The sequence below is a fragment of the Punica granatum genome, chromosome 6, assembly GCF_007655135.1.
Source record: "Punica granatum isolate Tunisia-2019 chromosome 6, ASM765513v2, whole genome shotgun sequence".
NCBI lineage: Eukaryota > Viridiplantae > Streptophyta > Magnoliopsida > Myrtales > Lythraceae > Punica > Punica granatum.
Window position 1 is genome coordinate 6675542 of NC_045132.1, and position 14835 is coordinate 6690376.

The window sequence follows — 14835 nt, forward strand, 5'->3', positions numbered from 1 at the left end:
CCACTCTTTTATCGAATAACTTGTCAACTTTTCTCGTCATTACACTCTTTTGCTTTCAACTTTATATTTTTTAATAATTTTTACTCTTATTTTGATGCAAGTAATGAAGAAAGAAAATATCGGTGAAAACGATTGAATTGAAATATTGAGAAGCATTTGATCGTAAAAAGTTTAACTATTAAATTTACAGGTCGGAAGTTGAAAATTGAATTTTAAAATAAAAATTACATTAATTTTGTTGAATATAAAACTCTTGAAAGGCCTCGTATTATTTTCCGCTTCAGACCCTCAACCGCCTTAGGCCAACTTTGGGGTAGTCAGTCTCTTTAGCCCTTGCCTTCTCGTTTTCTTGAAAATAAATTTTGATTTTGTTTCCTTTAATGTAAAAAGAAAAAAAATAATAATTAACCAGACGTCATTGATTGAAAACTTCGATAAGAAGGTAGGGCGGGTTGACTGTGACTCGTAAGCCTCCATCGAGAATAATCTGTCATTAAAAGGAAAAAAAAATCTAGTCTCAGATTAGGAGGTCGGGTGGGCTGTGCTGGGAATGATACATCATCGAGCAACTAATACGAAAACAATAATTCTCTTCTGAAGACATGAAAGCAATCACGGCGACCACAGCATCAAGATCACCTATAAATTGATTTTGTAACGATTATATAATTATTACTTTTTTTTAATTATTCAATTTAATTTTTAATATTAAATTCTCTTAATTATTTATTATTTTTATCACCATTCAACAACGCAATCATTATTTTCTCTCAATTATTTTTTCACACTTTTTTTTCACAATTTAACAATACACTCATTACAAATTAATTAAAATTAAATCTCAATTCCAAAACAAAATACAATCGTATGGACAATTTTTCTTTATGAATTGGTGGAGGTCCAATTGTTAAATTCAACTTGTACTCGTCGGATTTAGTCTTTGACTTTTCCGATAAGAAAAGCACCCCCAAATGCCTCTTTCGGTACGGTATAGACTTCATGATTTAAAAGGCCACTGTAAAAGCGCAAGACCCACATCATCTTCCACTCGCGTCTGATGCTTGCATCACATAACACATAGTCATGCTAACAACACTCATGCATTTGAGAAAACCAAGGCAAAGAGATAAAAATAAAATTAAAAACATAAAGCAGCCTCATGGTCTTGGTCTTTTTCGTGCTTCCGTTCCCCAAATATATATGTATATCTTTTGCCTGATCTGTGCAATAGACGGAAGGGGTCGGGGCATCTTCTGCAGTCATATATTATTGACATCATCTTATTTTGGATTTTGTTGCATTCATATCCGAGCATATTTAATATTCCATGAGAAATATTAAAAATATTTGTACCACTTATGCTTTCGTCATTGTCATCTGCGTCCCCAAAACATGTACCTAACTGATTCTTTGTTTTGTTTTTAACTATTCCCGCTGCTTAAACTATTTTCAGAGGGTCATGTTACGTAAACTGATAATTGATGACTGGCAACGGACAAGCTTGCCTTCCTTCTCCAAAATTGTGTAAGAAAAGATGCTTTTGTATTTTGGAAGTACTTTAAGAGTCGGACTTCAACTTTGCAAGCTGTCTCCATTGAACTTTATCGGGAAAAAATAAAAAGAAAAGAAAAAAGAGAAGATAAAAGACATGTATCAATTGATATTGCAATTCAGGAATAGCGTCTTCTAGATATAAAATTTTGAAATGAAGTGGACTTGTCTCTATTTAGAGATGGAAAAAATTGAGACTCGAAAGTCCATCTATCACCAAACAGACGGAAAAAACGGCGGAAATTTCCATCACATTATTTGAGATTGATTAGGAGACGGAAAATACTATCTCTTAATAGACGGCACTTTCCATCTCAAAATTCGTCTCTCTTATAAAGACGGAATTTTGGAACGAAATGAGTATGTCTTAAAATTGAGATAGAAAATTTCATCAATCATAAAAGAGACAGAAAATAAGACGTACGTGTTTTTTCTTTGGACGGATCATGAGACAAAAAATATCAACTCTTAATAAGATAAAAATATCTGTCTCAAATTTCCACAACTTAGACTATTTTTAAAGGGTCATGTTAAGTAAACCAGTAAATGATGACTGGCCACTAACACACTCGCTTGTCTTCCTGAGCCAAAATTGCGTCAGAAAATATGCTTTTGTATTTTGGAAGTACTTGTCGGACTTCAACTTTGCAAGCTACGTCTCCATCGGAAAAAAGTGAAGAAAAAAGACATGTATCCATTGATATTGCACTGCAGAAATAGTATTTTGTAGAGAGAAAATTTTGGGATGAATTGGATTGTTATCTATTTTGAGACATAAATTTTAAAAATTGAGACGTGAAATTTCTTCTATCACCCGATAGATGGAAAAAAGGGACGGAAATCTCCATCTCATTATTTAAGACGGAATAAGGGTCGAAAAATACTATCTCTTAATCTGGAGTCAGCACTTTTCGTCTCAAAATTCATCTCTTCTATAAAGACGGAACTTTGAAACGAAATGAGTATGTCTCAATTTTGACACAGAAAATGTTAAATTGAGATAGAAGATTACGTCCATCATCAAAGAGATGGAAAATAAGACGTGAAAATCCGTCTCTTTTATTTTAGACTGATCATGAGACAAAAATTTCGTTCTTAATAATGAGACGAAAATTTCTATCTCAAATCTTGGTCTCTATGGATCCTGATATTTCTTATAAATTCGAATCTTTATTTCTCATTTTTTTCTCTTTTTTCATTTTGAGCCTTCTTCTTCACTTCTGTAAAACCCAAAAGTCCTCTAAGGTTTCACACTTAGAAAATTGAATAATTTGATTACTCACATATTAAATGCATCAAGTAAGTTATTAGTTGTTCATATTAGTTTTGATGTTGAGTACAAATGAGATCACAAATAGCTTAGCATATGAATATAAATTGCCAATAAAGTCAATATAAAGTTTTCAAAAACTATTAAAGTAAAGGAGATGAATATTGACTGTACATTAAAAGTTTTGTAGATAAAATAATAAATAAATTACATACAAAAGATGAATATTATTAGGATAAAATATAAAAATTACAATAAGAGCATAGGTATTTAACAAATAAATAATAGAAAAAATAAATATTAGTTTTAAAATGAAAATTTGTAGATGTATAATAATGAACATAATGAGATATTAATAGGTAACAATAAATAAGAATAGCCTAGCTAGTAACACGCATGCGCGCCAAGGTGAAGACCTTGGTTCGAGTCTCCATAAGTATAAAGCTCACACAATTTAAGAGACGAGGTGCATTGCATCATTTGTATAGATAGTGGGAGCACAAAAGCTCGTGCTCCTTCCAGGCTTGGCCGAACTATTTTTTTTTTCATTTTAAATTTTTGGACGGGTTTCGGTCTCAGGGATTGAGACAGAGAAAAAGATGGAAGGCTCCGTCTCTCTTTTTGTCTCAATCGTGAGATGGAAATTGAGATGATTTATTCCATCTATTAAGAGATGGAAAATTCCGTCTTGAATTTCTAGCTCAGTTGAGGATGAGAAAGAGATTTATGTCTCATTATTTTGAGACAAGACTTTTTTAGAGGGACCCGTTGAGACGGACTTTTCCGTCTCTATATCATGTAGAGACGGAATTTTCTGTCTCAATTGTCGTCCCTATAAGGCCGAATTCCAGTAGTGTTGGACTATTTGCCAATTGTGAAGTTAATTAAGGGATAGTGATTCAAGGGGGCGACCAAAAAAAAAAAAGGCAATGTGAAAGTAGAAATGCAATAGGCAGCCATACATACTTGACTATTTAAGTTCAAGAATTTTGTAACTTATAATTTTTTCAGAGTGCAACTTCGTATTTGAAAGTCCAGGAAAGCAAGCGTCTGCATGTTGATATATGGAGAAGCCTCAACGAGAAGCTTGCATGGAGCCTGATGGGCTATTAGCTTAGCTCAAGGGCGAAGGCGAATTTGGTATTCATATATTCATCGTATTAATTAATGATTGATTTATCAGATCAGACAAGTAAGACCAAAATTAAAAAGGAGACTGGTTAAATGGGTATAAATTCTAATTGAAGAATGAAATTTGGACCTTTTATTTAGATTATTTTGTTCACCATTATTCTGGAGACCTTTGTTGGCCCAAGCGAGTACAAAAATCACATGAAGTATGCCTTTTTTCTTTTTTGTAATCAAACAGTACATATATTCAATCGAGGGAATTAAATAAATAAATCCCTCAAAAAGAACAGATTTAGTCTATACTTAAAGAGAATAGTCCGACCGAACCTAATACGATTTAAAGAAAAGTACATTTTGGATGGATTCCTAGAAGAATCCCCTGTAACTTCACTAGCTAGGGCATGGTTATTTTGTATTTCACTACCAAGGTAATCCTAAAATGTTATGAGAAAAATAGTATAGTACAGTGACGAATATTTTTGGCTGATAACTTATATGTTTCTTGTTCAATTTTCGTGGTTTGATTGCCTATGCTTCTTTGTTAGTTTTTCTATTTTCTTATACCGAACACATTGATCTCACTTGCTATCAGAAAAGCAAAAAAAAAAAAAAATCATGAGATGTTGTCATGGTCATGCTTAAATAGAAGCTTGTTAAATTAGTATGAATTAGTTAGAGCTTGCATTCCTTTGTCAATATTGTTATAAGAGATGAGAGTAAGTAAGACTTATAATAGATATTTCACACAAACAAAGTCCATTCCCCGTAGGAGTGAGTAAAATGACTTGGAGGATCCTCCAATGTTTCTTGAGACTATATTTATAGATTCTTCTATTTATTTATTTATTTTGGTGGGGGTTTGAGTTGGGCAGGGGTTGGAATATAGAATATTCTATCTTGCATATTAGATCTTGAAAATAATCAAAATTGGTTTATGCGACTACTTGGATTTTGCATATGAATTATCACCCTCATTATCAGATGACAACGTCATTGAGCTAAAGTTTTTTAATATAAATTCCCAAGAAATTAAAGAGAAATTTTTTCGATTGCAAGAAAGGCCCATAAACTTAGTACAATAAAATAAAAATATTAATATCTAATCAAGATGGCATAGATATTCTAACTAAATATCCAAAGTAAAATCGCTGTATTACCAGAAGATGATGCGCCGCTGTGCTATATCGTTTTAGATAGAAATTAAGGACAAGTTGATGTCATAAATGAATGGTCCAACAACTTCACCAATAATACATCCTAAATACAGAAACCTGGAACCTATATATAGAACGGGCGGCTCTTCTTCGCCCCCTTAGATTACAGTGGTAGAATTCTAATCAGTTGAAGCTATGTTCTCCGCCAGAGAATTCATGGCCTCGCACTCGCCCTCCTCACTCTTCTCGGCCTACGCCTCGTTCATGGCATCGATGATGCTCACTCGCACCATCCTAAATGACCTTATTCCCAAACCGATCCGAGCATACCTCGTTGCACTCTTTCACCGCCTCTTCAAGGCCAAAACCAGCCAACTGACCCTAGTCATCGAGGAGAATGGTGGTGGCCTGACTTGGAACGAGATCTTTGATGCTGCCGAGCTTTATCTCAGCACAAAGATCGGGCCTCACACGGACCGCCTTAAGATTGACAAGTGCCCGGGCGAGAAAAGGATATCGATCTGCCTCGACAATAACGAGAAGCTGACTGACTCCTACGATGGGATCGAGCTGAAGTGGGAGTTCGTGTGCGTGGAGCAGGAGAGGGACAACAATAGGGACACCTCTAGGACGGGCTTCGACATTCGGAGGTTTTTCGTGCTTAGCTTCGATAAGAAGCACAAGGAGAATATATTGAGTTCTTATGTGCCTTACATACTGGAAAAGGCAAAGGAAATTACGAAAATGGATCGAGTCTTAAAAATGTTTACGCTTGGAAGGGGCAGAGGCTCTAACTGGGAGTCCATTAACCTTGAGCACCCTTCAACCTTTGAGACCCTGGCTATGGAGCCGGAGCAGAAGGAGGCGTTGAAGGAGGACTTGGTCCGGTTCTTGAGCCGAAAAGAGTTCTACAAGCGGGTCGGACGGGCCTGGAAGCGTGGGTATCTGTTGTACGGCCCGCCCGGGACTGGGAAATCGAGCTTGGTCGCCGCCATGGCGAACTACCTCAAGTTCGATGTCTACGACCTCCAGCTCTCCAACATCGTGAGCGACTCAGACCTGAGGAAGCTCTTGCTGGTCATAGCGAGCCGGTCCATCCTCGTGATCGAGGACATTGATTGCAGCATCGACCTGCCGGACCGCCTGCCCACCAGTGAAGAAAATAGCAAGAACAACATCAGGCCACAGGTCAGCATAACTCGTGCACTACCATTTCAATGTAAATAAAAATCAGATATGCTAATCTAAACATGTAAGCGTATTAAGCTTACTCTCACAATCATGTTTAATCATAATTCTCGCATACGTTGTTCGATTGGATTCGGAATATTATTCACCCTTTTTCAACAGACTTTTTTGGGTGAATTTCAAATTAGATTTTAATCATAAAGTGCGATGGAGAAATTTCTTAAAAACATAGCACCCTATTTTTGCTTATGTGGCAGGTTACTAGGCACCATATGTGTCCCACGACTTTCCTGTCACTGCCTTGTGTCTTATTATGCGAGGAAATATTATGTGTATATTAGTTAATTAATGTGCATATAATATATTAAATTAGAAAACAAATGACAATTCCCTGTCAGCTTATCGCAAAAAGAAAGAAAATAAAGAAAAAAAACAAATGATTATATCTCTGACATAAGTTTCAAATGCTAGGGAATTGATTGAGCAAATTCACAATAATAGGATAATGTCAAGTATGTAATGGAACACCGGAACGAGCATATATCTTAGAGACTATAATTACAATATCTGTTTGTTATTTTGCAGCTGACACTTTCTGGACTCCTGAACTTCATAGATGGGCTGTGGTCGAGCTGTGGTGACGAAAGGATAATAATATTCACAACGAACCAAGTGGAGAAGCTCGATCCGGCCCTACTCCGGCCCGGGCGAATGGATATGCACATCCATATGTCCTACTGCACGTTCCATGGGTTCGTGCTCTTAGCCTCCAACTACCTTGGGATCTCTGAGGCCGACCTGAGCCTCCGCTACTGCCATGTGCTCGAAGAGATCAAGGGCCTAATTGCCGGGACCAAGGTGACCCCGGCCGAAGTTGCGGAGGAGCTCATGAAGAATGAGGATCCTGAAGTCGCCCTCGATGGGATTGCACAGCTCTTCAGGAAGAAGAAAATGGAAGGTCAAGATTTAATTGGGGCCCAGGAAACGGAAAGGCAGACAATTGAGGACTAGCTATATATGACTGAGGTATCTGACGAATTAGATCAATTAAAGGAGAGGGATTAAGTGCGTAATTGGCTTAGCATGGTAGGATGAAATGGAGATAGAAGGGAATCGTGTACACGCTACGTATAGTGAAGTCATTCGATTCTCTCGTTCCATTTTATCGTACCAAACATGACGAAAGGGAGAGAAGGGAATACTTTGTCCTTCCTCTCATTAAAAGATTAAAAATCGCGTAACTTTAGGTTGCTATGATATGCTATCTACTATGATATCCAAAAAAAATACTATTATTGAATAGATATATAAATTGCAGAGTATTTATTATTTGATGCTTTACTAGATTAGACTTACATCCAAATTAAAATTGATTTTAAAATTGATAATCTCGCGAAGGAAACCAGTGAAGTTGGTAAACTCATGAGTGCGACCTAGATCGCATTCAGGATAAGACTAAGGGCTTCTTTGGATGGAGATTATGAAGAATTATTATGTAAATTTGTGTATTATAATTCTTGAGAACCTCTATAAAGCCCCCAATTACTAATGCTTTATAACCCATTCCTTCGTAACCTCCCATCCACCATGATCCAAACAAAACTAAAGAAAATGGATTAACACGACTTCGAATGTGGCATTATCAGTCGAAGATCCTCTTATGGTGATTCGCCCGGAAAAAGCAATTAGAAAAGCTTGAGGCAAGACTACCACTAGATCATCATTGTCATCAATGATGGCGGACTCTGAGGTCTTAAGAGAGTCGCAAATGCAACTTTGGCCATACATATGGGAACAAAAACCCCATATAATATTAATTTGCATAGGTTGACACATCACAAATAACAAAAGATCGTAAAGTATTACCAGAACACATCATAAAAGGAAAAGAGATAGAAGTTGAGATATATAAGCTCAAAAAAATTACGACTAAGCAACAAATCTAACCGAAGGATCGATACACAAAATAAATATACTTGTGTAAGGGAATGATTAGACTCGTGAGTCTAACAAAATTCTTTGTTGTTTATTTATGATTGATGAATGAGAAGAGAGACAGGCCAGACTTGAAGGATGAGATGTGCCCTCAGGTTGTAATTTTAATAGTTTAATAATAAATAAAAATGCAATCATCAAAATCTATAGACAACCTCGAGTAAAGAAAAATAAAAGAACATTTTATATCAACTTTTTTTTCACGTAATCCGTAAGGACATAATACGATGATTGGTACAGCATACAAGTAATTAAGTGATTTTTCATTACCAGTCGAGTTTTACTAAACTCTTGTTCGACGAATGTTAATTATCATAATTTCATTTCCAGTTTTTAACCAAATAAATATGGAAAAAAGTCAATGTTGTTGTAATTACATAGAAAAAAAATCAAAGAAAATCGTTGCTTTGGCCTTGGGACGTGCACAGATACCGAGTATACTCGGAACCGATCAGAACCTACTCATTAGAGTATGATCCAGGTAGCTCGTATTGAAGATATGTAGGATTCGGGTGTTAAAATAAAAAACCGGTAAAAACAAGTTCTGGTTCCTGCATATAAAGTACTCAAAACCGAAACTGGAACTAATACCCGGACCTGATAATAATTTTCCTTAGTTATATTCAGATATATTTTTCCCTTTTACTTTACCCTCTTCCACTCTCTGCCTCTCTCTGTCTCTCTTTCTCTCTCTCAGTGGAAGCCTTGCATTCCTTATCATCGGTAACTTTGGTTCGACAATCTCAGTGTGTCATCAGTGACGCCTGATCGTATTAAGGATGTTTAGTTTTGTGGATAGATTGATGAGATATATTACTCTTTGTTGATGTATTGTGGATTAATTTAAATCTATGTCGACATTTTATTTTGTATATTACGTCATCCAGCTTACGTCACCATAAACATAAGCATATGTTTTAAAATAACTCACCAATATGGTTGGTTCAAACTGTTTAACGCTTATTTTTTTAAAATAAGATTTCGAGTTCGAATTTTATAAATGGAGAAAATTCGTGATGAAAAAGCTTTATTTCCTTAGTGGACCGACCCGATTCAATCGGGATTAGTTGGACCTATTTAAGCTTTTGAATACGATGGTACATATTGAAAAAAAAAATCTCTCCCTCATCCTTTTTAAGGAAAAATATTAAAGTTTTTATTTCTAATTCTTTTTAATCTATCAACTTTGTTCATACACTTTCCTTCGTACCGAAGGGAAAGGGTAAATGCATGCTGACCCCCGACTCATCTTTTTGACCATAGTGTGAAATCCAATGGATCAGAACGGGGATTGTGTGCATGCTTATATAAAGTTACAAAATACTTTTAAATAACCTTTTATAACATGGAATATTTATAATAATATAAAAAAGAAAAGCAATCATGTGGATATTTTTTTTATTGTTATTTGGAAATTAAATTTGTAGTGTCTACGTGTCCTTCTGTGAAGCATGATTAAATTTGGTTGGAAATTTGAGGACGGAGCAAGCATTTGGATTTAGAGTCCGGGAAAATTATAATTTTACTCCTATACTTTTCTCTTTTTTTTTTCATTCTTTTTTGTTTATTCTATTTCCATCCCTATCTTTAATGATGTTTCTGTTTTAGCCCTTCAGTTACTAGGGGTGATCGGTTCTAGGTATTCTTATTTTTACGATACTCGGACCCTACCCTGTAAGAGACCGGTTTCAAGATTTTGGAATCAGATCTAATCCTGTTGAATCCTGAAATCGGAACCTGTATTATATCACAGGTTTCGGATACTGGTAGAACCTGTAATTTTTATTTTTTTATTTTTTTTGTTCCGAGCACCTAATGCTTGCTGGTTGGTCTACAGAGCCAAGAAATGTCACTATAGCTACTACCTGTGGGCTATGGCCAATCGGAAGAGCCCGAATCCTAACTGGAACTTCGTGGAGAGGTTAAGCGGGGAGCCCACGGGGTCCCAACAATCGAGCAGGGGGTCGAGCAAGCCAAAGAGCCACTCGAAGGTGGAGGCCGTCATGTTGAAAGAGTTGATGTACGAGTCGAGGCTCCAATTGGGGTCCGAGAAATCTCCGCCGCTCGCAAGGAAGGCATGACCACCAAGATCGAGTTTGTGCAACTGGGCAGCCCTCTTCCTCTTCTTCAAGGTGAGCAAGATGGAGGCGGCGTCTTCATGGAGGAGGCGAATTAGCAAATTATGGGGAAGAGGGCGGCAAAGAGGCTGCTGGTGGACTCGTTGGAGGTGAGGGAGATAAGAAATGAGGTAGGGAAGAGGAAGAGGAGGGCCAGGAGCAGCTCAGAGATCAGTAACTTTACCTGATACGACTCGGAGTCAAACCGACGAGCTTAGGTCGGAAGGACTTCGTGATGAGGATCGTGGGCACGATGATGGGGCTGAAGCACACGAGCTCGGAAGTGGGATTCGTGAAGAGGGAGCTGATGCACAAGATCTCGGAGGCTTACATGTTTCGAGTGGACCAATCACACGAGCGAAGGCAAGACAAATCCAGCAAGCTGTGGAGAGCTCACTTGCGGGTTTCTTGGGCCAAGAGGAGACTAATTCGAATTGGTCTCTAAAGGGCCTTACCCAATTAACTTGTCTTGAGATGGTTAATAGCCCATCTAAGATTAGAGTGGACGCATAAGGAAAGCCAAGAGATGCTGAATAAGGAATAAAAGACTGCCAAATATTCTAGGGGGGCCTTTATTTAGTTTCCTCTATTAATTCCGGTTTTAGAAAACTAAAGATATTCCAGTTGCCACGTTTATTAGTTTCCAGATTCTCCTAGGCTTATATAAAGGAGGCTGAATAGCTGATTAGAGGCACTTTCAGACTACACTGGTGAGAATTTTCCTCTATGTTGTTCTTCGGCAACCTTTCGTGATTGTAAGCATGGATGCTTGTAATTCTCGGCTATTTATAATATTGGTTCTTGGTTTTCTATAACCATCGGGTCAATATTCCATTCCTTTATAATATTGGTTCTTGGTTTTCTATAACCATCGGGTCGGTATTCCATCCCTCTTAATCTCTATTGGCGATTCGGGTACGATTTCCAGTCTTTGTTGTCGGGTCTTACGGCAGGTCTCGTGGGGTTCGCATCATTTGGTATCAAAGCTTAAGTTCCAAATCGAGGTTTCATCTATCCTTGTTCTTTTCTTTTTCTTCATTCTAGAATCTTTAGATATAGCTTTCATTTCTATCCTTTCCATTAATCTTATCTGATCTGATCTTAGCTGTCTAAATCGTCAAAGAAAAAAGAAGAAAGAAAAAGTGCAAAAAAAAAAGAAAAAAAAAAGAAAGAAAAAGTGAAAAAAAGGAGGTATCATTGGGTGTTGTTCGTAGCACCATTTGCTGTCTTCGTGGGCGAAGAATTTATTGCACAATTTGTTGTCTTTGTGTTCTAATCGTCTTGGCGTTAAGTTGACCTGTCATAATAGCTCTTCCGTACTCAGTGTCTTCTATCAATCCATAAACTACGTCGTTGGGTCAGATTGTGTCATATCATTTTCTTTGGATCTAATATTATAAGTTGTTCGGGTTGAACTCGTTTTCCGCCTTGCGATCGGATTGATTAGTTGCCCTAGAACTTTGAAGAGGAAATTAAGAGAGGAAAAAGGCAAGAGTATGTGAGAACATCAGAGGATAAAAGCCTATTTTGAGTGAAAACACGAGTGTTTTGAGTGGCATCTTGCTGAGTGTAAACACGTGAGGGAGCGCGTGAGGATCCTATAATTGCATATTTTATCATGTCAAAGGAAAATAGTGGAGACGACAGAGGACCTGATTTGAACATGACGTTACGAGCCATGCAACAACAGTTTGAGCGCATGAACATGGTTTTCGGTGAATTCCGAGAAAAGTTGGATAGGCAAGACGAACGGTTGGAACAGCTTCAACCTGCACCTGTGCCACGGATTAGGAGACCCCACCGACAACCATCCGTCGATACTCTTGATGAAGAAGCATATGATGAAGAAGAGGAAATGGCCTCCGATGCCACTTGGGGGAGAGGTAGAGGAAGAGGAGGCAGACCAAGGCATTTCGTTCGTAGGGAGAACCGGAGGAGAGACGCCGTGGACCATAACACAGGTTCGATTAAGCTGATCATACCTCCATTCCAAGGTAAAAACAACCCCGATGTTTACATTGAATGGGAGAGGAAGGTTGAGCTTGTGTTTGACTGTCATAATTATTCAGAGGAAAAGAAAGTTAAATTGGCTGCAGTTGCTTTCACCGATTATGCCATTGTTTGGTGGGACCAATTAACTGTGAGTAGACGCAGGAATCGTGAGCCTCGTATTGATACTTGGGAGGAAATGAAAGCAGTAATGAGAAGAATGTTTATTCCTGCCCATTATTATCGGGACTTGCACTTGAAGTTGCAAAGTCTGAAGCAAGGTTCCAAGTCGGTGGAGGATTATTACAAGGAGATGGAAATAGCCATAATACGTGCTAATGTTGAGGAGGACCGAGAAGCAACCATGGCTCGATTCATCTGTGGCCTTAATCGGGAGATTGCCAATGTAGTTGAGCTGCAACATTACGTGGAGATTGACGACGTGGTACACATGGCCATGAAGGTTGAGAGGCAGCTCAAGAGAGGGGGTCGAACATCTTCAAAGGTAGAAGCTTCTGGTTCAGCGTCTTGGAGATCGAAGTGGGGTTCTTCTACGAAACTGGACGAGAAGACTGATTATAAGCCAAAGGGAGACACCTACAAGACCCAAGCCAACAACAAGGATAAGGGTAAAACTTTTTCTGAACCTCAAAAAAATCGTGATATCAAATGTTTTCGTTGTTTGGGCTCAGGTCACATTGCTTCCCAATGTCCAAACAAGCGGACCATGATTATGATGGAGAGTGGGGATATCGAGACTGAAGAAGAAGAAGATAGTGATTCCATGCATCCACTCGAAGATGCTAGTGACGTCGAGCATGCGGTTGAAGGTCAAGCCTTAGTTATCATGCGAGCCCTACATGTTCAAGTTAGAGAGGATAGTGATAAGGTGCAAAGGGAGAATATCTTCTACACTCGTTGCCATGTGAAGGATCGTGTGTGTGGGTTGATTATTGACGGAGGAAGTTGCGTGAATGTGGCCAGCAAGTTGATGGTAGACAAGCTCGGTTTGCATACCAAAAAACATCCCAAGCCGTACAAACTTCAGTGGCTGAATGAATGCGGTGAAGTGAAGGTAAATAAACAGGTTCTTGTGTCCTTCTGTATTGGAAAGTACCGGGATGAGGTTCTTTGTGATGTTGTACCAATGAGTGCTAGCCATATGTTGCTCGGGAGACCATGGCAGTTCGACAGGAGAGTGATACATGATGGGTATAGGAACCGATATTCATTTGTAAAGGACGGGAAGAAAGTAACACTTGCACCCTTGACACCAACTCAAGTGTTTGGGGATCAGATTCGAATTAAAAGGTCTCTTAGTGAGAAGAGTGAAAAAGTGGCTGAAAAACAAAAAGAGAAAGAGAGTGATCTTGAGAGAAAAGAAAGTGGAGAGAATGTGAAAAACAAGAGTGAAAAGATGGAGAGTTCAGAAAAAAAGGAGAGGAAATTGAGTTTTTATGCAAAAGAAAGAGAGCTTAAGGGTGCTTATAAGGCTAATAGACCGATGATCTTGTTCTTGTACAAGGAGGTCTATCTTTTTATTTTTGACCTTGACTCTACTTTGCCTAGTGTTGCTATTACTCTCTTGCAAGAATTCGAAGATGTCTTTCCCGAAAAAATGCCGCAGGGACTACCACCAATAAGAGGGATTGAGCATCAGATTGATCTTATTCCAAGAGCTCCTATTCCAAACCGACCGGCCTATCGAAGTAGTCCGGAAGAGGCTAAAGAACTTCAGAGGCAAGTTGAGGAGCTATTGGCCAAAGGACATGTTCGAGAAAGTATGAGCCCATGCGCTGTCCCTGTTCTGCTCGTTCCAAAGAAAGACGGGACTTGGAGAATGTGTGTCGATTGTAGAGCTGTGAACAAGATCACGGTAAAATATCGATATCCCATTCCTCGATTAGATGACATGTTGGATGAATTGCACGGTTCCGTTATATTTTCTAAGATTGATTTGAAGAGTGGGTACCACCAGATTCGAATGAAAGAAGGTGATGAATGGAAAACAGCTTTTAAAACGAAGCATGGATTGTATGAGTGGACGGTAATGCCATTTGGTTTAACTAATGCACCCAGCACTTTTATGCGTCTTATGAATCATGTTTTGCGTGCTTACATTGGGAAATTTGTAGTTGTCTATTTTGATGACATTCTGATATATAGCATGAGTTTGGATGACCATGTTGAACATTTGAGAAGTGTCCTTGAGTCATTAAGACGTGAGAAGCTGTATGCTAATCTCAAGAAGTGTAGCTTTTGCTTGGATAGAGTTGTTTTTCTTGGTTTCGTTGTTAGTTCCAGGGGTGTGGAGGTCGATGAAGAGAAGGTAAGGGCAATCAAGGATTGGCCTACACCTACCACTATCGCTGAAGTGAGGAGTTTCCACAGCCTAGCGGGATTCTATCGAAGGTTCGTGCCGAACTTCAGTACCATTGCT

General features: G+C 38.3%; 1 protein-coding gene across 1 annotated transcript; it reads left to right on the forward strand.

Moving 5' to 3' along the window:
* The first annotated feature begins 5256 nt into the window (after positions 1–5256).
* Positions 5257–7598, forward strand: LOC116209990 (AAA-ATPase At5g17760-like). The gene is made up of 2 exons (XM_031543765.1): positions 5257–6294; positions 6880–7598. The coding sequence occupies exons 1-2, from the start codon at positions 5302–5304 to the stop codon at positions 7303–7305; spliced, it is 1419 nt and encodes a 472-aa protein (XP_031399625.1). The 5' UTR covers positions 5257–5301; the 3' UTR covers positions 7306–7598.
* Positions 7599–14835: the final 7237 nt, after the last annotated feature.